Source organism: Urtica dioica, chromosome 8, assembly GCF_054948205.1.
Source record: "Urtica dioica subsp. dioica isolate 48M chromosome 8, U.dioica_male_clone48M_v1_H2, whole genome shotgun sequence".
Classification (NCBI taxonomy): domain Eukaryota; kingdom Viridiplantae; phylum Streptophyta; class Magnoliopsida; order Rosales; family Urticaceae; genus Urtica; species Urtica dioica.
Window position 1 is genome coordinate 30513020 of NC_142763.1, and position 24601 is coordinate 30537620.

General features: G+C 35.2%; 2 protein-coding genes across 2 annotated transcripts; both read left to right on the forward strand.

Moving 5' to 3' along the window:
• The first annotated feature begins 369 nt into the window (after positions 1-369).
• On the forward strand, positions 370-2439 carry LOC149389122 (RING/U-box superfamily protein). The gene is made up of 3 exons (XM_089624689.1): positions 370-824; positions 975-1141; positions 1675-2439. Exons 1-3 carry the CDS (start codon positions 603-605, stop codon positions 2156-2158), a joined length of 873 nt encoding a protein of 290 aa, XP_089480815.1. The 5' UTR covers positions 370-602; the 3' UTR covers positions 2159-2439.
• Positions 2440-10816: 8377 nt separating this feature from the next.
• Positions 10817-13121, forward strand: LOC149389123 (Protein phosphatase 2C family protein). Its single transcript, XM_089623002.1, has 4 exons — positions 10817-11259; positions 11345-11718; positions 12111-12347; positions 12589-13121. Exons 1-4 carry the CDS (start codon positions 11001-11003, stop codon positions 12844-12846), a joined length of 1128 nt encoding a protein of 375 aa, XP_089479128.1. The 5' UTR covers positions 10817-11000; the 3' UTR covers positions 12847-13121.
• The last annotated feature ends 11480 nt before the right edge of the window (positions 13122-24601 follow it).

The window sequence follows — 24601 nt, forward strand, 5'->3', positions numbered from 1 at the left end:
CCCATAGTCGGAATTTCGAGCCAATTCCCCCACCGTGACCGCTTTCAAATTTAACTTGGCCGGTAACAGTTTTATAAAATCTAATTTCTTGTACTGTTTTTTTTTTTGTGTGTGACCATAATATATTCTTCTATAAAAATAACTAAAAATTGAAAGGGATGCTATTTGTTTTGTATTGTTCTTGTATTTTCAATCCTAGAAAAATATCTATCTAATATCTAATTCCATTTAGCAAAATCCCGGACCCACAGACAGCCTAAGCACCACAATCCAACGCTTAGATTTGTAAACAAGGCACCGAATGACACGTGGCACAATCGAAGCTTATCCACCATCGTCTTCCCCCACAAACACATTCCATCTTTCTCTCTCTTTCATCCATTACTGAAAGCGAACACTGCTCTCTGTCTATTTCTCTCTCTGAGTCACTGTCAAAATAACACGCAGCGTTATTTCATGGAAGCTCTCCAATGGCCTCTCTCCTCTGACTTTTCCTTCCCCGAAATCTCCATACACTTTCTCTCCTCCTTCGATAGTTAGGGCTTTACAAAACTGTATCGATTTCTGCGAGGTTGTGTGTGTTTCTGTTTCTTCTTTGTTGCATGACGAGCGCTTCGGAGCTATTTTACAACCGAAGGTCTCGAATCGGTCGGAGCACTATCGATCTCGGCCTCGATTCTCCTCCTCCTCCGCAGACTCGGAGCTTCAAGCACAGTCCGACGGCGAACGGTCGTCGGAATCTCCACCGCCACGATTCCGACGGGTGCGATCCTCTCCGGCGATACCCTCACTCTCGCAATTCCTTCACCCGTGTTTCTCACCAGGTTTGTCCCGATCAGTTCTCTCTTAATTCCGGAGATACTAATTTGGGGCTTCGAAGTATTTGCCGTGTCAATCAGAAATTGATCACTCAATTTATGTCATTCTTATCGTAAATAGCTACTGATAATTTTGGTCCGTGCTGTGTTGCTCAGGAGCGCGGGTCGTTTCGGCTCGAGGAGAGTTCGAGCCAGGTTTCTTCCGGCGAGGATGTGAGGTCGCCGGCGCCGGTGATTTCGAGCGAAAGGCTTCCCAGCGCCGTGCTTCTGGCTAGGGCTCGGCTTCGCGAGAGGCTAAGGGGTCTTCCTCCCGCCACAACTAGGTCGGTTACGCCACTGGAAATCATATCTATTTTAGCCAGAGAATGTGAATGTGAACAATAATCTTGCTCCATACTAGTAGAAATTTGGGGATTGAAGTTCTTTTCGTAGTGAATATTTGAGAAAGACTATTAGATGAATGTTAGGAACTTAGATAGTTAGGTGTAAAGTATATAATTCTTAGAAGTTTGTTAGTTTGTAAGTAAGGGGATAGAAGAGAAAATGATTGAAAATTGTTAGTGTTTAGATGATATTCCTTAGGGAGAGCGCAACAATGTCCCAATTCCATATCTAGAATCCTTTCTATTATATATCCAGTAATACAAAATAAACCAGTGAGTCTCATCTCATGAAGAATGAACCTAATTTGCTGTTGTGTTGAGAATTCTGGGTAGCAACTGGATGAGTTAAAGTATCATTTTCAACCCCTGTATATCAATGTTATCTAGGGTGTTGCAGTTTCTCTTGTAAGCTAGTCTTAGGCCCGAACACATGGGGGTGTGATTTGATACGTTTGACCTTTTTTTTGTTACAGGCAACATGGGAGAGTTCCATCGAGTTTTAACCCTTCTGGTATAAGGCAGAACAATTCCCAAAGTCTTTTTTATACTAATGAGCGGGAAACTGAAAATCTCCTTGGCCGATGGTCCTTTTATGGATCCCCAACAACCGACCCGAGCTCCCAAAACTCGAGGCTCCATTTACTGGGAGAACAGAGCAAGAAGCCGGTCGGTCTCAGTCAAGATGCTTTGGATTGTTTGCAATCGCAGCATTTCAGCATCGATGAGGAAACGGGCATCGGAGGAGAAGATTACGAAGAAAGAGCGGTCTTGAGATCATCTCGGGATTGCAGTATATGCCTAGAGAGCTTTGCCCTAGGAGACGAGCTTATACGCTTGCCCTGCGACCATAGGTTTCACTCCGCTTGTTTACGGCCCTGGGTTCGGATTCGTGGGGACTGTCCGTATTGTCGAAGGGTTATTTGTGTACAAAAATCGACAATCGTGAAAGCCTTGTAGCCTCGGTTTTCACGCCCTAAAGAAAGATTAGCTTTAACTTAATGTTGTTGTAGTGTAGTTAAAGTTTTGATACTCAACTTGTCAACTTTGTAGTGGTGTATTGTAAACGGTAGATGTACGAGTTTCTTTAGTACTAGTTATTATCATATGTTTTTATTGACAATCGTAACAATTTTTTTTTTTTTTTTTAGACATTGTTACTCTCTTTTTAATGTGTGATCAGTAAACGTGTTCACTAAATTTAGACTGAATCTTAAAGAATTAGATTGAATATTAAGTTTCGTGCTGTTTAATTTCTTGTTCGATTTTTAATGCAGACTCCTAACTAATGATCAAGTGATAATCTGTATGATTAATAAATGACACAGATGGAAAGTCTACTCTCAACAACCTCCCTATGAGTATATTGCCTTTAATAAAATGCAATTACGATGTCATAACAACAGGTGTAGATTTCATCAGCAATAATTGATTAAACTTTAAAGAAATAGGATTTGTTGTTTTTCCTACTAATACAAGGCTGTGTGGTATTTGAAGCCTGAGAGAAGAAGTCTAAGAGCCATATGGAACTAGTTTTTTAAAAACAATATTAGAGGTCTTTACTCGTTTATATTTGTATTATGATTATTGATTTTGACGTGAAATTCATGAACACTCAATAAGCGGTGGCGAAGCTGATGATTCTGGTGACCGAAGATACAGTTGCAAGCTAAAATAATTACAAAATACAATAAGCTCAAGAATCCCGTGTTATTATTTATGTTGTCGACCATTGGATTTACATCGCACGGTTCAAATTTGTCTTTCTCTATGACTGACTGACTGACTTCCTTTTTGGAAAACTTGGAAGAATAAAAAAATGCAGCGTTGATTATTCATGGTACAAGTCAAGTCACCGAGCTTGACAAAGTCCAATCACTAATAGACAAATGAAGTTTCCAAATGAAGAGCCAAACTTGGAAGTCTTTGAATCAACTCGTTTAGATTTTCTCCAATGTCCTTTCATGCATTTAGTCCCAGTATTAGACCAGCGGATTTGGTGAACGCAAAATTTTGACTAGGCGAGATCATATATTGTATGTGATATTATCTCTTTTAAGTTTTCAATACTCTCATCACTAAGACGCGTAAAGAAATTGTTTGAACTTTTTTGCTTTTTAAGGAGCAATTGGCATGAATAAAACTCTAACTTTTGAATTTTAATGATTTAGTTCTTAAAATTTTACACGTTGGTTATTTATCTAAAATTTACGTCTGAAAGTGGTTATTTACCTAAAATTTATCAAGTATTGGTTATTTAGGAATGTCAAACGTTTAAATTGTTTATTTCCCTAATTTTCTATTTTATATATATATATATATATATATATATATATATATGTATATACACACACAACATAAAAGGTGACCATAAAGTCACAAAGGGTCCGAGCATTTGCAAGCTTGCGGACTGAAGGAGAGATGAGATGGGTTTATAAGTTAAGAATGATAAAACTTGTCGAGCGAAAATTGAGTTAAGGAGGAGCTAAGATGATCCAATGACTAGTAGTCAAATGTGTGGCCACAAACCAAAGAAATAGTTGAAGTGACACGATTCAACGATCAAGAACCATAAACTTATATCAAAGACAAATACTCAGTAGCTACCACTCGTAATAATAATCATATGGGTTTGATCAATGCAAAATATATATAAGGTAAACTCAAGAAAGAAAAAACGGGCGCTTTCAAACACACATCCGAACTCATCAACGGTCTTTCTCTATCACGTAACACCTTTTAAAATATAAATATTTTTCTTTGGTTAATAGAATCGTCTGTAATTAGAGACTCGTCGTCTTTAAAATTTATTGTGTTTGGCATATTTGTGCTTGAAACTTTGAGTTATTCGCAAGACAATTGTTATGTTGATTAACATACATAATAAATAAATAAACAAACCATTTGTGATGAGTGTCATAAAACTTTTTTGTTTTCCTTTCTATTGTAAAGCAAGAATTGTCATTTTCCTTCTCCTCAAATAAAATAATTTCTTAAGTGAAGTGTATTGTGTAATAGGTTTTCAAGCAAATAAATAATTTGAGCTTCGAAAGGAACAATATATAGATTAAATTTATAGAGGTAAACGTTACTAAGATCATCTCCAACCCACACTATTTTGATGTGAGAAGTGACACATTTGGTGTGGGTTTTGTTCCAACCCACACCATATTTTGCACCAAAATGGTGCAATGAATAGTTTATCACTATATTTGGTGCAACATTATTCATTATCACCATTTTGGTGCAACAAAATTATTAATTGCAAATTCATCCTCAGATAAAACATATTTATAATTTTGAGCCTATTTAAATAATTTATGAAAATATATAACATTAATTTAACACCAATTACCTATCAAATAAAATAAACACCAATTACCTATCAAATAAAATAAACACCAATATACTAAAAATCATAAAAGTACAATCTCAATTAAAATTATACTTGCCACACACGACTTAATGGAAAAAAAAATACAAGTGCATACATAAGCAAATAAATATCACAAATTACATAAAAAACTATTATTTAATAGTTCGGTATATCATCAGAGTTGGGTGCTCGGATGTTGTTGATGTATTGCCCGAAATTTCCTTATCCATGTTGTTGAAATTGATCTTGTGTTTCTTTTGTTTAGTTTATTTGATATATTTAATTTTACTAATGAAATGTAATGTATTTATGTAATCTTTATTCTATAAATGTTATTCCACTGTTTATTTTTTTAGTGTGATTTTTTTATATATTCATTTTGTAGTATTAACATAATGCTTAATAAAATTGTAAAATTAATTTGATATGTTGATGCAAAAAAACAATATACTATTTAATTAGCTTATTATTGACATAATAAATTAATAGAAGGGTAATTTGTAATTGATATGAAGTAATATGAAAATATAATATTTTTTTGGTGTGTTATTTGGTTTTGTGGGTTTGATATGAAAACATTATTTGATGTTGCACTATTTTGATGCAAAAGTTACACTATTTTGATGTTATGGGTATGGGTTGGAGATGGTCTAATAGAAGACGTCACTAGTGTTGATCTATAATTATAAATCAATGGTCTACAGCAAGCAAACCATACGTGCATGTACGATTGAATTCACATCAAAACCATGTATGACGTAACGCTGATGGAAGATTTTGACCCCTTTGCGTGTTATATAGTAACACTTAAAAGCTAAAACAAAGTTATTAAAATAAAACCCAACATTTAAGGCTCCGTCAGATTGAGATTTCTAATAATTAAGATCAATAAACTAAGCTCCTTAGATCATATTAAAAAATAAAAAGCTTTGGCTAATTATTTGAGTTTTCATATTATTGCTAGATTTATAAACTTAAATCCTTATTTATGTTTGAAAAAGACTGTGCCATAATGGATCTAAAAACGTTTCTTCTAATGAAGAATCCCAACATAATTGTTATAGTTGACATAAATTAATACTTACTCAGTTCCAGCAAAATCCATAACATATTGGAAGCAAAATATAAAATTTAATTAAAACATATTATAAAAATATTGAGAGGATGATTTTCATAGTTTGTCGTACGTTATCCTATTGTGCATATTTTGTCATAAAATTAAATTACTTTTTTTTGAATATTTTTACTATTAAAAAAACACAACACGTTGCAACAAAATCCATTATTTTCTAAAAAGGAAATATGATTTCAAAAATATATGTATACTTGTAAAATAATGTGAAATTATAAAAAAAATACAAAATATTATTTTAAACTTTCATTTTAGTTTGAAGATGGAGTTTGAATGTGATTGCTGGATTTGAGAGAGAGAGAGAGAGAGAGAGAGAGAGAGAGAGAGAGAGTAAATGAAAAAGGAGATCGATAGTAAAACCAAAGTGAATAAAAATAAAATAAGATTTGAAATATCAAGGTGTCTATTATAATGGAATAAACCAAAAATTCCGTCCGTTTCGGCACCGTTCAGGAAATCAGAAAGTAGCTTCTTGTACTATTTCACATAACCGAAAATTCTAGTACTGTTTTGGCACTATTCTTCGATTTATCCGGACTATAGGATATATTTTAGGTTTAAATTTAATTTATTTCATTAATAGTGACAAAAGAAACTGAAGGAAAGTTTCTATTCCGGTTTGACCATAAACTTTTTTTTGTTAAGGATTCCGTCTTATTGGAAGTAAAAATTTCACTGCGTCCAATGACCCAAGTTTAGTCACGAGTATTTGAATCCAAAATAACTATTAGACTTTTTTTTTTTTTTTTTTTTTTTTTTTTCTTCTGTTAGACCATCTTCAAGTCACTCCATAATGGAGTGAGATGTGACAAAATGAGGTTGGGTATCCTCCAATCCAACATCGTTTGAAGTTGGTGAATATGAAAACTCAAATTATGGAGTTTTACTCTTCATCAACTCAATTTTGGAGTGAGATTTTAGTAATATTTAAATAATTTAACTATTTCCAAAAACAACCTCAAAACTTATTACATTTCATATTACATGGCATATATACAAATTAAAACGCTAAAAAATAAATTACTAAACATTATACATTAAAAATAAAGTGCAAAGAATATGATAGACATAATACATTCCAAAGTTAAGTGCAAACGTATTGACAAATAATGTGTGGAAAAAAAAAATATAAATGAAAGACTAAATGATAAATTTTTTATGTTTTGTATTTTTGTTATCTATAATTTATGTTTTTTTTATACGTGTAAAGTTCTAATTAGTATTTTAGTATCACGCACTTGACTTTATAATTGTTTGCCAAGTAATTAAATGTTATATGTAATGTGTATTTATACTATATATATATAATGATATTATGTATTTATTGAAGAGCCACATAATCATTCTAAATTTATATGATAGGGTGTTGTAGATTTCTAGCTCAAAATAAATTAGAAATTTTGTATGTAGTCAATGTTTGCAAACATTCTGTAAAATAGCCAACCCGTCTAAACTAAGAGATACATTTGACCTAAATACCCTTAAACAACTCCCGCTATAATGAACAAAATAAAATTAGAAATAAATAATAAAAATCTGCAATTAATGACAAGTGTTAATAAATCAATAAAAATAATAAATTAATTTCTAAAAGTATCAATTAATGACAAGGATTTAAAAAAAAATCTTGATTTTTAGAATTGAGCTTTACCATTCAAAATAATATAGCTTTATCCTTGTGATTCTCTTTGAATTCGTGATTCTGTTTCCGCTTTTATCACCATTCTCTGTAAATAAAAAAACCCAAAAAAAAGCTTTTTCGTAGTTAATAACTGTAACTATCTATTTTGTAGTTAGTAAATAAAAGGAAATGGGAGTATTGGACTTCACATTTTGCAGTAAATATGCGTTAATAGCTGTTAATTAAGTACGCACAAAATCATAGTTCAGGAATTAAATGTTATAAACTAAAAATAAATAAAGGGAAAATATCAGCAGTATCCCTTCTGTTTAATCAAAATGCGTAATTTATACCCTCAGTTTTAAGAAATATTAGACATATCCATTCAGTTTATTATACATGACATGTCTCCCTAAAAATATGTTATATTGCAAATATCACCATTTTCATTTATTTTTTACAAATAATAATTTGAATTTCCCAAAAGAAACAAACTAAATATACATATGGACTAGAGTGAAATAACTAGAAGTTAAAATTATTAAAATATTAGAGAAAATATGTAATATGTTTTTTTTGGTGTTAAAAATGGAGTATCGAGTCTGAGATGAAATATTGTTTGAAGTGACTTAAATTGCAGTTTGGAGTGTAAAATATTGCATTTATGGAGTTTTAGTTTGGAGATGCTTTTATGGAGAAAGAGGTTCTCTATTTTTGTGTGTGTGTAGTCTAAATTATTCGACATATATAACTTTTTTTTTTTAAAGTAAGAGGGGCAAAGAAATAATGAGAACCACGACATAAAGCATATTCCTTGACCTATTGCAAATCTTTTACAATATCCTTATTAGAAAATGGCTTTTATTCCTAAATATTAACACTACAAATCCACAAACCAAGATGTAGTGAATTCAAGAGTTACTATGAAAAATATATGTATAAATTCTCGTGGTTGAGGTGGTTTGAAATTTGCAGTAAACATGTTATTGGGTTAGCTTAAATAACTAATGAAACGATTTGTTAATAGTATTGTTGCACTTGTACCATATTAAAACCTTGGAAGAAAAACGCGTATAGTCAGAACCGTGGTAGTATTTCAGCGTCGCTATAATAAAAAAGAAAATCTCCGGAGAGGCTATAAATTTTTTGTCCATATTTATATCACATGATGCATAAATTATTCAAATGGTAAACGAGAATAATATTTTTTATTGGAAATGTGTGATTAGGACAATTAGATTATTTTAGTTAACTCAAACTTGATTAAGGTGTAAACAAGTGATTGCTTGGTTGCAAATATTAAAAATACGACTTTATAAACCCAAATGATACGACTTATTGCTGACAATGCGCTATTGGCGCCTCTACGAGAGGAGAGTGCTAAGTAGCTTAACATAGTAAAATTTATTTTTTGACACATTACTTATGAAGAAATCAGTCACTTATTTTGTTTTTATATCAAACTATTTTCTAACCAGCTTTTAGCAAATCTCACAAAATTTGTCTTTATTTGAACGCAAACTCTAAGACACTAACCTATTCAATCACATAAATTTTCTAATAATCTTGTTAATAAATATTGGATCTTTGTAATATAATTATATTTAATCATTAAGCATATAGTTCTAGCATTTTTATTCCGAAACCTTGAAGAACACTTGAGGTATTTTTTTTTCAAAATTTTTAGTTGATCAGATTCGCCCATTAATTATAACTTATAAGAGTAAAGCTAAAAAATTTATGTACTTTATAATATGGCAGTGTAGCGAAATAGCCAAAATGAAACTATAAAATTTGTTTTTAGCATATGTTTCACAATTTTTAGGGAAATAGTCAACAGACTTATGTGGCAATAATTAAGGTCTGATTTACCCTTATTTATTAACAAATTCGTCACTTTCTCTCTCCTACTATTTTCCTACATTTTTTTTACATAAAAACTTCAAAAAACCATATCTATCTCATATGAACTCGAAATTGAGTGATTCCAAATCCTACGGATTCGTGACGCCGAGATCTTCAAAAATAGATCCATTGTGTTTGATGAAAAATCATGTTTAATACCATAGATGTAGAAAAATCACGTTACTACATTAAATATGGAAATAACTGGAAATTTTTGAAATTATCAAAAAAAATAAATGGAAGCGTAACTATGATGCATTAAACATAATTTTTCATCAAACACAATGGGTCTATTTTTGAAGATCTCGACGCCACGAATTTGTAGGATCTGAAATCACTCAATTTCGAGTTCGTATGAGAAAGATACGAATTTTTGAAGTTTTGATGCAAAAAAAATTATTTGAAAAAAAATAGGAAAGAGAAAGGGACGAATTTGTTAATAAATAAGGGCAAATCAGACTTTAATTATTGCCACATAAGTCATTTGGCTATATCCCTAAAAATTGTCAAACATAGGCTAGATCCAAAATCACATGTTTAAAGTGACCTAGTTACTTACAAATCTCTTATAATATTTCACATATGAGCTTTAGATATTTTACAAACCCTATGAACATTATTCGATTCCATTGTAAGGTATGATGTTGCTTGGAGTCAAATATGTATTGTATCAACGCTTAGAGAATCTTACCCAGGGTTTCAAATATTGCGGATTCTGCAAACTCACAATAGAGTTTCGAGTATATAATGCAAATGTTTTCATTTTTTTTTTTTACAAATTTCGTAAATACAACAATTTTCTTTTACAAATACCACAAATATTGCAAATAATTTCGCAAATATTTTATCAAATTTCGTAAAAAAAATTCAAAATTTTTGCATATGCCTTATATTTTATTTATATTAATTTATTTATATAATAAATCGCGATAAATTTTTGACATTTATCACGATATACACATAAAATAAGCGATAAATTAGTAAAATTGAAGTTACAGTACGCTAGTGGTAAGCGATAAATTACCTAATGGAATTCTTTAAAGATAGGAAAAAATTATAAAATAGACCAAAAAAAAAAAAAAATACCCACGGTGTTATAAATCTTTTCCAACGTGGTTCGATAAGCTATTTAATATAATTTATGCATTATCTTTTTAATGAGAAACGCGCACTCTTTGAATGTCATTGATTATAGTATCATCCCACCACTATGAAGGAAAGTACACACAAATAAATTTCATATACCATATATAATTATGATGTAGCTTGGCCAAATATATAATAGTTAAGCAAAAGTCAAGCGAAAGTTAAGGAAAATGAAAAAGGGAAAAAGATGAAAGAAAAAAAAAACCAAACCAGACTAAACGGGTGAGCTTTCTGAGTCATCGTTGTCTTTAATTTACGCGGTTATATATATAAAAATAAATATAAAAAAAATTATATTTTGAGTTGAGTTGAGATGAGTTGAGATGAGTCGAGTTTGGGAGTTTTGAGTGGGTTTCAAATGTTATCAGCGAACACGTCTAATACCGTCCTCTTAACGCTGCGGACTTTTCTTTTTCTTTCATTTCATTTCTTTCTCTTCTTCACAACTTTTTTTTTCCTTATTCTCTCTCTTCACATTTTTCTCTCCTCTTTTAAAAGATTTTCTTCACCTAACCTAAAACAAAGCAAACAAACATTTCTTCTCAAACCAAGCCAACCAAGATACCTATTACGCGCACGAAAACGAAGAACAAGAACCAGAGAGAGAGAGAGAACAACGCCGATGTTGAGGCTGTGTTACAGGCCGCTCCGGCGGTGCTGCGGCGGCGGCGGAGGAGGAGACGGACTTATGTGGCACACGGACTTAAAGGCTCACGCTTCCGGCGATTTCTCCATCGCCGTGGTTCAGGCGAACTCGAGTCTCGAGGACCAGAGTCAGGTCTTCACTTCGCCTTCCGCGACGTTCGTCGGCGTTTACGACGGTCACGGCGGTCCCGAAGCTTCTAGATTCGTCAACAAACACCTCTTCCCTTATATGCAGAGTAATCACTCTCTCTCTCTTTCTCTACAACAGAATTCGAATTTGAAAGACTCTCTGGCTTATCATATCTTGGATTTTCCGTGCAGAGTTTGCGACGGAGCACGGGGGATTATCGGCGGAGGTGATCAGGAAGGCGTTCAGCGCGACGGAGGAGGAGTTTCTGAGGCTGGTGAAGCGGTCTCTGGCGGCGAGGCCTCAGATTGCTTCGGTGGGGTCGTGCTGCCTCGTCGGAGCCATAGCCAACGACGTCCTCCACGTGGCGAACCTGGGAGACTCGAGGGCGGTCCTGGGAAAGCAGGGCTTGGGGACCAAGAAGAGCTCCGTGGTGGCCGAGCGACTCTCCACCGATCACAACGTCGCAGTCGAGGAGGTCCGGAAGGAGGTCGAGGCTCTTCACCCCGACGACGCTCACATCGTCGTTTACACTCGCGGCGTCTGGAGAATTAAAGGCATCATTCAGGTAAAATTCTTGGGACCTTTTTTTTTTTCTGTGTGTGTTAATCATTAGACTCAAATGAACTGGTTCACTGTAGAATCATAACCCATCTCTCTTATTCTTTCTGGGGCTTTAGCTAGTTTGTTACACATGAGCTTGCATATCTGAGTAGAAAGGAAGGCCAAATCAAATAAGATAGTTCCTGAATTCATTCAGCTTGTTTTTGTCTTTTAAGAATGTGGTTCATGGATTCAGTGAGTGTTTGTCGAAGTGAGATTAATTATTCACTAAAGCCCTTGTTATAGTGTGTGTGTGTGGTTTTTTTTTTTTTTTTTGGTATTGGATAGATTTGACTAGTTTTCCGGGTGGATTTAAATTATCTTTACAAGTTTTATTTTTGTGTGTGTGCATCTTAGGTCTCGAGATCGATCGGCGATGTCTATTTGAAGAAGCCCGACTTTATCCGAGACCCGATCTTCCAGCAATTCGGGAACCCTATTCCTCTGAGACGGCCCGTGATGACAGCGGAGCCCTCGATCCTCACGAGGAAGCTCGGACCGCAGGATTTGTTCCTCATTTTCGCATCCGACGGCCTGTGGGAACAGTTGAGCGATCAGGACGCTGTTGAGATTGTGTCTAGTAACCCAAGAGCTGTGAGTAACTATCTTTCATTTACTTGATCCACAAATCCAAATATCTCCCGTCATTTTCTTATAGGCTTTTAAAAGTGCTTCCCGAATTATTCTGCGAGTGGCATTTTGGTCCAGAATAATGAACCTGTTATGAAGCTCACCACCTATACAACTGAACATATTTACATATGCTAAATTTTTCCCGACATTCTTTTAATTTTTATTTTATTTTATTATTGAGCCGATTTTTTATAATTTGCAGGGAATCGCAAAGCGACTCGTACGTGCTGCGATTCAAGAGGCTGCCAAGAAAAGAGAGATGAGATACAACGACATAAAGAAAATCGTCAAAGGAACAAGGCGACATTTCCACGACGACATAACTGTGATCGTGGTTTATCTTGATCAACATGACAGCTCGCCAAACCGCAGATTCAAGCAATACAACCTTGGCTCCACAACCGCGCCCGTTGACATCTATACGCGGCGGAGCAAAGATAAATCGGAAGATGATCTATGATTTGAATTTAGTGTCGGTTTTTGGAGCAGTTAAAATTATTTGGGAGAGTGAAAACTAGTCACATTTTGGGGAATTTTTTTTTTCCAAGTTAAATGGTGAAAAAAAAATTGAACAATAAGGAACTTACAGGAGGAAAAGACGGTATACATACAATCATGTAGATATTATATTTATTACTAATAGTAATAGATGCTGACTGGTTTATATTTGAATGGCAGATTGCATATTTTGCTGCAGATTTTTTTATCGAGGGTTATTAAATTTTCTTTTTAATATTTGTCGTGTGAAATTTTATTAGTTTTTTTCCCCCCTCTACCTCGATGAAATTGTCCATGTGACTCAAGTTCATGCAATGCAAGTTGATAGAGAGGACACTATTTATGGGCCTCTGAATATGATCCGAATTCTCTTGAAATATATTCTATTTTCATTTCAGTATTGACAAATAGAATAATCTTGTCTATAGACCACAGAATGACCTAAAAGACAGAAGATCCATATTACAACTTTTCATCATAAAAAGCCACCTTCGGTATTTGTTATAAGGAAAATGAAGAGAAATTTGATAAATGCTACACTTTGAAGCTTTTGGTTTGACACCAAATTATCCTTCACATGCCTACTTGAAAAGTCCAAATTACCTTTCATTTTTATTTTATTTGCAAGATATCAAAATCAAAATAAAGTGTGTTTAAGCTATTGAATTTTGGGTTTTCTCATTGTTATTCATGCGTACAAAGAGAAGATAAGAGAGAGAATGTCACTGTTGGAAGTGTGAAAAGTGAAAGTCGACATCTAAAAGTAAAGGGTACGTCTTATTTGTGTTTCGACATATAATCGTTCATTTATAAGTTCTTATTTTTTTCTATTGACCAAAAAATTGCGGATTCTTCATATTTTCGATCGATATCTTGAATTTTCGACCAAGTTTATGAATTTTTGACCGTTTAGTATTTTCCGACCAAATTTAGTTTTGTTTCGACTGATTTCTACAAAATTTCGACCAATTCTTAAATTTTTGACCATTTATTTAATGGTAAACTTTCGTTTTTCGATCAATCTGATCCAAGTTTAGACCAATTGACCATGACTTTATTTGTGAAAATAAAATAGGTCCAATGGTGAACATATGTTGTTTACACGGATGTTTTCTATACTTGTGGTCTCGAAAGCAAGTGGAATGCTCCAGAATCGCTGATGAACATGGAGGTGAAGGTGCCAGTTGACAGCGTACCAGCCGGTCGTCCAAAGAAAAAGAGTAACGGAGGAAGACCGAAGATCAAACGACTATTGTGTGATCCACCGCAAATGGAGCAATTGCGGTTATCGGGCCCATAATAATGGGTCGTGTACTGTTCGAGTTTAAGTTTCATTTTTCTTTTTTTATCAGTATTATGTATGATGAAGTACTTCATTCTATTGTAATCATCAAGACTATTTTTGAGAATCTAAAATGAAAAATCAACACATTAATATTCAAAGTGAAAAATGACCATATTCATATTCAATTCAGGGACAAAGTTACAAAATGTGAAGTACTACAACACGTATTTTTTTTTTCCAAGGCATCACAAACCGGTTGAAAATGTCTACAGCCCATTTTTGTCTAAATTGTATCATATTTTCGTCTTTAATATGATCAAACTCTCTTTTCATCATCATTTACTCAATATGCTTGATGACATAAATGCATAATGCCCGTCTCTGAAGCATTTGGTCAATGAGTTTTCCCGAGAACTGAACACCTGGAAGCGTTAACACGGCTTCAAATGGGCTTCCTTCAACACTCTTTGAAAGTCATTTGGATGTAAACAATGCAATAATGTCATGCAGTATGTGCGATGTCCTGTATATAATATGACCATCGTAATGCTTGAAATGCGCCAGTAACAACTCATAGCTCTGTAAATATTAATCAAACACAAGTCAGTGTAATTATTTAATTGGTCGAAAATAGAAGAACATTAGTCGAAAATCAAAGTAAATTAGTCAAAACACCCAACATAGTGAATTGGTCGAATACCACAGAATATTGGTATAGAACACAAGAAGCTGAACAAACTCATAAAAAAAATACTAAAAATTGGACAAAAATCACTTGGTTGAAACTTGAACACTTGGTCAAAACTTTCTCCGATTTTAAAAACCTAGAAATTGAGAGAAAATATAAAATATAAAGATAGATGAAAGACACTTATGTACCAATTATCTATAAAACCCTACACACACCCATTTGAAAAGTCTAACTTACCCTTAAATAAAAACAAAAGGAAAAATAACACATTTATACCCTGTGTTTTAGTGAAATGTCGAGTTTAACCCCCGATTTTCAAAAATGTCGAGTTCATACCCCCTGTTTAACTAAAATGACGAAATTATACCCTCTGTGTAACTAAAATGACGAAATTATACCCTGAAATAGACAACATTTTGACTTAATATAATTTTCTCTCTCTTCCGAACATTAGGGTTTGAAGAAGAGATCTCTTGAAGAAAATCATCTGCCGCTGTTGATAGGGTCATCGACCGTTGCTTTCCATCGTCATCGTCATTGTCGAATACTGTTTACACCATCGTCATGCTGCTTCGTCCTTGCTCACCCACAACTATCGACCGATTTTGCCTCCATCGCCATCGATTAATTCTTTCTTCATTGCCATCGACTGCTCCCCGCCTCCATTGTCCTCGGTCACTTCAACACGGTATGTGTTTCATCCAAGGATCGAAATATCGTTACCGTTACCGTTCCGAAGTTCATAATTTACCGGTAACCACTGGTATTCGAAAGGAATACCATGGAAAGTAGAAAAGGAAAAGGAAAACTTTACCGTTGAGAATACCATTACCGTCGAGGAACCGTCAAATACCGTACTTACCAAGAGGAATGATGAATAAATATTTTTAAAAAATTTCATTCATAACATAGGATAAAAATGGAAAAAAATCTGCAATAATAGCTCAACAAAAATCAAACGCAAACTTAATAACATAGTTCAATACAAAGTATAAAATCAAAATAATGATGATCTTCATGTTAAAAATCAACTAATTGTACATAAAATTTCATATTCTACAACTAATTTAACAAAAAAAAGTCAAAAACACATTTAAATCTAAATCCTATTTTCTAATGTAACAAAAAAATTGAAAAAAATTGGATACAAACTCCAATTAAACACAATAATGAAGTTAGAAATTAAGAATTTGAACTAAATCATAAAAAATTAATGACAAATTTCGCGAAGAATACTAAATATCATCATATTTTACAAATAATTGGCTGCGTAGTCATCTTAAACACTAACAATTTTTTTTAGCCAACCTTTCGTTAATTTCCTGTAAATATCCATATTGCTTACGTGACAGCTTATTAATTAAATTAGGTTTACACTTTTGCCCTTATTTAATTCGGCAGATTTTATTAATTAGACCGTTTTTTTTTCAAATTTCGAATTAAATAATGAAATCGAATAGGGAAGTTTTCAAATTTGAAATTTGAAATTTCCTGCAGATTTTGAAAGTTCTCAGCCCATTTATTGTTATGTATTTGGAAGTTTTTAGCGTTGACTTTAGGTAATTAGTTTATATTTTCGTGGCAATTCATTATGGATAAAATTTGTAAATATATTCTTCATTTAGTAATATTATTTAGTCTTCCATATATTCATAATTTCCAGAATTTTTTTTCAGTTTAGTTACACGAATATACTGTAAATATGCTTTGTATTTACAGTGTATATACTGTAAATATGCTTTGTATTTACAATGAATATACTGTAAATATGCTTCGTATTTACACGAATATACGGTAAATATGTTTTCTATTTACATGAACATACTATTAATGTGAGCAACAACAAAAAAAAAAAAAAACTATTCTTCGCGGAGTCCATGATTCCGATTGGGACCTTTGGACGCAGATCGCGGAGAGGAGGACGAAGTGAGAGGCGCCGGAGTTTTTCCCGGCGACGAGGCTGTTCTTCGTGGCAGATCGCGGAGAGGAGGACGAAGTGAGAGGCGCCGGAGATTTTACCGGTGACGAGGCTGTTCTTCGTGGCAGATCTGCCTCTCAGCGTGGACGACGAGCGGGCCAATCGATCGAGATCAGTCCCTGGTGGTGGGAATCCAAGGAGATCCGAGAATTTCCTGGTCCTCCGATCATCAAAGTACGCGTAACTCTCTCCGCCGACGGAGATTTGTTCTTCTCCGTCGTCTTCGTCATCGTCATCGGCGAGGATGACGGCAGCGAGGAGGCGGAGAGAGCAGGAGGAGGGTGTTGGTGGAGTGGTGTGGTGGCTTCGGAGGAGAGGGTGGGTTGTGGAGAGAGTAAGGAGCAACAAATTAATGAATTTTAATTTGCTTCCAGAAATAACGCGATAGTTATGATGACCATAAATTAATGAATTAATGACCGAATATTACAGCTGATTTTCTAAATACCCGTGATCACAAAATGGGCGGGAATAACACAGGGCAATCCTGTCTACTTTTGACTGTTAATAAATCCAATTGGCTATTAACCATAAATTAACATAATGTGGGCTAAAAAACAATTGCTTATTTTCGGGAGGCCATTTAGCTTAATTACCCCATATTTTAAGAATTGTCGGTATTTGACCACTTACCGATAAATTTCCGTAGGAATGCGTGAAAATTTGCCTAAAGACAACCGGAAAGTGGACGGATTCCCCGGAAAACACCGGAAACCGGAACAGTTTCCTTGGAATCCAAGAAAAATAAGAAAGGTGAAAGTTTTTGTACATACCAGTATCGAGACTTTGAAAATAATGGTTTCCTGATTGGTTTCCGTCTGGTTTCCCTGGAATTTCAAACCTTGTTTGACACGAAAGACTTTATGGTGTAGCATTTATCAAATTTCTCATATTTAAATTATTTTCAAGGGATTGGTGAAATTAGTTAAAGAAGTTGTCGACCAATTTTTTTTTTACCGACGATGATGACCGGTGAAATTCCAATTTCGATGAGATTTTCAAAACAACATTTTAAATCTTATCTAGTATTCTTGTTGACTGCCAACATTCATGTTCCCAAAATTCAGCCTTGGAGATTGACTTAATTTTTATATATATAAAGATTGACATCTAATCTTTCATTATTACCGTCAAATATCGTACTTATCGAGAGGAATGTAGTGAATAAATATTTAAAAAAAATAAGACATAACATAGAATAAAAATGAAAAAAAGTCTACAATAATAGTTCAACAAGAATCCAGCACAAACTTAATGACATAGTTCAATACAAAGTACAAAATCAAAATAATGATAATATTCATGTTAAAAATCAACTAATTATATATAAAAATTCATGTTCTACAATTAATTTTACAAAAAAAACTCAAAAACACATTCAAATCTAAACCCTATTTTCGGATGTAACAAAAAAATCGAATACAAACTCTAGTTAAACACAATAATGAAGTTAGAAAGTAAGAATTTGAACTAAATCATAAAAAACTAATGACAAATTTCGTGAAAAACACTAAATATCATCAAATTTTAAGAATTACCAGTATTTGACCACTTACAGGTAAGTTTCCGTCGGAATGCGTTAGAATTTTCCCAAAGACAACCGGAAAGTGAAAGGATTCCACGGAAAACGTCGAAAACCGGAACAGTTTCCTCGGAATCCAAGAAAAATTCCGATTTTGTACACACCAGTACCGGGACTCTAGAAAAATGATTTCCGATCCGGTTTTCGACTGTAATCCGCGGAATTTCAATCTTTGCTTGAAACAACTATGCTCCACAAAAATGTTTCCTTCGTGTTCTAGGACGAGGAAGCCCGAATCGCAACAACATTAATGTTTTTTTTTTTTTTTTAATAATAAATGAAAGATCTATTGCAGAATTTTTAAGCCCGAGTTAAATGGTGTTTGTGTGTGTGTGTTTTTTTTTTTTTCAACAAGAATGAAGTTTTTTTTTTTTTTTTGGATTATTTACAGCAATGCCCTTTGAACTCCTGCACGTGTAACATTATGCCTCCTCCATTTGAAAATCGTACACAACCAACCTTAAAATCTTGCATTGTAACAAACATAGTCCTTCCGTCAAAATTTATCTGACGGTGTTAAACAAACAAGGGTAAAAATGTATTTTTTTTTCCTTTTCTTCTTTATTTTATATCATTTTTTTTAATTGTTGTTTAAAAATGTCATAATATCAAAGAAATAAATAAATAACAATAGACTATAATACTTTCATTTTTTGATATAAAAGAAAACAAAAACTACTTAAACTATCTCAGAGTCCCAACCTTTCATTCATTCAGTAGCGAATGAGCTTCTATTCCTCTTTTTCGATTGCTAGGTTTCGAAATCAGGATCAGAAAAAATGTATTTTTACAATGCGTGGCTTCCTCCGTTGGTGACGGCGAAGACGGCCAAGGAGAGAGAAGCTTTCAGCGGTGTCGTCGAAAATGTCTCAGGCGTTTTGCTGGACCCCGATCAAAACCTCGGCAAAATTCCCGCCATATTCGCGCTCTCCGGCGGTGAAGGTTTTCTCTGCGGCATTTCGTCGAACATCTCTCAAGCGTTCTGATGGACCCCGTACCGAAGCCTCCGACGATCTCGTTGTCCCTGAGGAGTTCAGAGCCACTGCGTACTCCGCCATCGCTGCTGGGAAGTCCCACTTGTGCGCGATCAAAGGGCCGTACTAGTCCGAGAACAATTACGGCACCATTGACTGTTGGAAAATAGTCAAAACCCTGAACCAAATCACCGCCGAAACCCTGACACGGAACCAAACCACGACCTTCAAGAACATCGTCGCCGGATACGGATTCACCTGCGGCGATACAAGAGACGACGGTCTACTCTTCTTTGGACCAAACTCTGGCGATCTGAAAATCCCGACCAAAATCTCATCACTCTTTGCTCGCCGCTTCCAAATCCTCTCTTTGCGCCATTTCGGAGCTCACCGGAGAGTTGAATTGCTTCGGCAAAATAGTCAACGGAAACAACAACCCGCCGATCAAAACCCGATTCATTTCCCTCTCCGCCGGTTCTCGACACTTATGTAAGATCAGAGAAGACGATCACAAGGTCGAGTGCTGGGGACTCTGCACCGCTTGCTCTCTCTTCCAAAAAAACTCTTGCCGGAAGTATTTGGCTCTCTCGAAGACTCTAGTTGCAGACGAGTTCCAAAAAGAAGATTGAAGAAGAAGATGAACTAAGGTTTTTTTAACTTCTCTTTAATGTTAAGGGCATTTTGATACTTTCCTTTGTCACGTGCTAAAACGTGACCACACACCCAACGTCCATCAAGAATATGTGACAGAAGGCCTGAGTTTGCTACGATGCAAGATTTTAAGGTTGGCTGTATACGATTTTCAAATTGAGGGGACATAGTGTTAAACGTGCATGAGTTCAAGGGACATTGCTGTAAATAATCTTTTTTTTTTTTTTTGTAAAATAGAGGTTCAATTTTTTTTTCTTTTTAAATCTGTTTTTTTTTATTTGTTTTTATCGTCATTAAAATTTTGTTTAGATTTTGAAAGTAATTCTTTTATTTATTTATTTTTTGTGTTGCCTTTGAAAGTTTAACAGAGGTAATGATTATTCCATGGAATCATAATTCCACCATTTGAATATAAACCAAACATAAGAATGTTAAGTTTAATGAATCAATTTCATTTCATTTCCTCAATTTGTCCGCGACTAAACTTGTGCTTATGGTACGGAAGGACGACGAAATTCCGGTTCCTTCCGGCCGCAAAACGTTTGTGGAAGGAAGCTTTCCATGGGAGAAGATGAATGGAAGGAATCTCTTCAAGTCAACACACGGAACCAGCAGGAAGTGCACGGAAGTAAACCTAGCCTAACGGTAGCGGGACGGGACGGAATCCCCGCTACCGTTAGGCACAGGAGCGGGAGCGGGAGTCCCGCTACTATGACTGGACGGGACGGAAGTCCCGTTAACGGGACTAACGGGACACGGTGATCCCGTTAGTCCCGGACGAGAATTTTTTTTTAAATTCTGGCCGAAGATCCAACGACCGAAAAAATAGCTGTTTTAATTTTAACCGTTTTAAAAGAGCCGTTGGTGGCTATTTCGGATAATTTTTTTTTTAACCAATTTATTTCTAAAATCTATAAATACCCCTCATTTCATTCATTTTCTTCACACATTTCTCCTAAACTCTCTCAAACTTTCTCAAACTCTCTCAATCTCAATTTTTCATGGCATCCTCATCCCACAACCGAGGAGGTCGAAGGGGAAGAGCTTCCCTAGGTCAACAAATGCACCGATTTGAAGAAAATTGGTTGCACTTGTCTCAAAACACCCCGACCTAAACACTGAATACAGTTTCGATCCAAATTATGTTGCTCCTACTTTCGGCCATTCTGAATTCGTTGAAATTCCAAACACCCAAGTACCATACTACCCTCAAATGGATCCCGAGCAAGCGTATCAAGCTCAAATTCCGCCATCCGAAGTGGCTTATGAAGCATTTCAAGAATACGAACAACATATGCGTGAATCCCAAAATTCAAATGAAGAAGAAGATGACGATGAAACCCAAAATCCAAATGAAGAAGAGGAGGAGGAGGAAGAAGAAGACCTACCACCACCACCACCTCAACGTCGAAGTCAAAGTCAAGTCGATCCTGCCGTTAGAGTTCCATGCCCTCGACAACATGAACAACAAGAGGAGACACAACAACGACGACAACGACGAGCACCCACCACCTCAACAATAACAACCACCTCAACAATCACAACAACAACCACGGCGTCGTGCTAGGTCCGTTGTGTGGACGTGGTTTGAAGAGGTGATTTCGAACAACGAAAAGGTCAAAAATATCACAATTGTGGCAAAATCTTCAGCGCTCACAACATAAGAGTCGGGACGTCGCTCTTGTGGAGTCATCACAGGCACTGCCAGGGGACGCAATCTGGAGCCTCGTCAAGCACTGTAAGTCACATCGATCCTGTCTCTTTAGACGCGATTTAGTAGAATATTTTGTTTCCACCGATCAATCTTTTAGTCATATCGAATCTCAAGGCTTTGTTAGATTTATCAGTTCTATAATTCCAAACGTTCAAATCATGTCTAGGAAAGCCTTGAGATCCGATATCCTAAAATGGTTTTTAGGAGAAAATGAACAAATGAAAGCCACAATATCATCTGGTAGGTATAGTGTAGCCTTAACCTCGAATATATGGACTTGTCAATCAAAGATGGATTTCATGAGTGTTGTAGTGCATAATATAGACGACGATTGGAACCTCAACAAACGTATAATAGCCTTTAGGATGATAGAAGGTTCTCACACTAGTCAAAACATCTTAGATATCATAGTTAGTGTTATAGCTGAGTGGGGTTTGACCGATAGGATTATATACGTAACCTTAGATAACGCCACAAGCAACAACGCCATGGTTAGAGAGTTAAAGGATAGACTTCATTGTGACGATACCCTTTTTCATCAACAATGTGCTACCCATATCATAAACCTTATAGTTCAAGCTAGAGCCGCTAGTTATGACCCATCCATCAACAAAATTAGGAATTACATTAGTTGGATCAATAGTTCAACCAGTAGAGTAGACGAGCTTAAGAGACGCCTTAGACACAACGGTCTTTAAGAGCGCACGTTTCATCTAGATAACAAAATTATGTGGAATTCTACCTTTCTTATGTTGACCAACTTTTTATCCGAGCATTATGTCAATGTTATTGTTTCTTACATTAACAGTGAACATGGCGATGACGCTATCACCAAATATGATATTAAGATGGCTGAATAATTTGTTTCTTTTCTTGACGTTCTTTTACAAAGAAACTTGTTATCTTTCCGTTGTTTACACTCCTACTTCTTTTCTCGGTCTTCATACTATGACCGCAATTGCTGTGCATTTTGATAAATATAAAAACGAAACAATTTTTTAAGATTGTATTCAAGCAATGAGAGCCAAGTTTTTAAAATATTGGGAGGCTGGAAATGTTCCATTATTATACGGTTTTGGAGCCATTCTAGACTGCCGATGTAAAATCGGTGGATTAAAAAAGTTTCTTAAATACATTAGAAATCATTTCGAGGACCAAGATTACGTTGCACTTGATCTTGCGAGGATCGTGCAAGATTTTTATGATCTTTTCAGGGTATACGAACCGAAACTCCTACTGCAATATCGAACACAACCAAATCAATCACAGACGCAGTATCCAAGAAGACACCAATACACGAATGTGTTCATCAACGTGCCTGCTTATAGCCCATCTCCTCAACAACAAGAAGGTAGGACAAGTCAACCGAGGTCGAGCCCAGGCGACACACGGTCCCATCCCGAGATACAAGAGTACGATCGGAACAAGTGGGTCAAACCGGATGACGAAGCCATCGACCTCTTGGTTTGGTGGAGACAGAACGCAAGGAGGTTCCCGATCTTGTCATCTATGGCACAATACATCATCACCATCTCTATTTCAACCGTGTCATCTGAGGCGGCTTTTAGTAGCGCGGGCCGCATCATCGACGATAGAAGATGTAGCTTGAAACCGGAGATGGTCGAAGCATTGATATGCGGTAAGGATTGGATTCAACATAGAAATCGAGCACAAGAAACATTCATGTGCTTTGATATTCTTGACGATTTTGAAGTTGATTTCGCAAATGTAAACATCAATGCTTAGTCTAACTTGTATAACTAAGAGATATCCCGGCCCTTGTCCGGGATAATTTTTCAAATAATTAACGAGATAAGGGGTGCTCTTTTTTCTCGCCGTCGCACCCTTTAAGGGTCGGTGAGGTTTTTTAGGAGGCCCATTTTTAAATTGACATTCTTCTTTATTATTTCTTTCTACTCATTTAGTTTAAAATCCTTTCAATTAAATCTTTCTATATAATTATTTAAAATCTTTTAAAACTTTTTTTTTAAATTTTTTTTCTTTTTTTTAAGCCTAACGGGGTCCGAATCCCGTTAGGCGGGTCCCGCTACCGTCCCGTTAAGTAACGGGATGGGACTCCCGTTTGGTCAAATAACGGGAGTCCAGGCGGAGGCGGTAGCGGGACGTGCGGTGTATACCGCTAAGCCAGGTTTACACGGAAGCCATTCCTTTCATGTCTATGCCGTTGAGTTCTGACACAAGTTGCCTTTATATATATATATATATATATATATATATATATATATATATATATATATATATATATATATATACTAGATAGTAACACGTGCTACACAATTGGTTAATAAGGATTTATTAGAAAACAAGAAACTACACCATTAAGATGTTGAAGGACGAGACGACACCAGGTCATTCATTCACGGAAAATGGTATTTTAAAAACTTGATTGGTTTGCCTCTGTGCATCCACTGTAATTATAACAGATAAATTACCGAAGCAAAATCATTCATGCAATTCATTTTAATAATATTATAATATTAATAGATCCTTAGTTTCATACACAAAGTTATTCACGTAATCACTATAACACAATTTAATTGAAGCTTGTAGCGACCAGTGAGTAGAATGTGCTGCAACCTACAAGCCCCTGCAATCACACACCCACAGGCACTGGAAATAACTACAAAAGAGTAATACTAACTACGTACTGAGCCAGACCAAATAGGGAGGTGTGAAAGACAAACTTCAAAGCTAACAACATAAAAATTCAAACTCAGAGTAATATAAAAACAAGACCCCATACAAGTATAAGCCTAAAAACATTCACCAAAGTAAAAAGTTAATCTCTTTATGGCTCAAGACGAACTAAGAAATGTGTGTA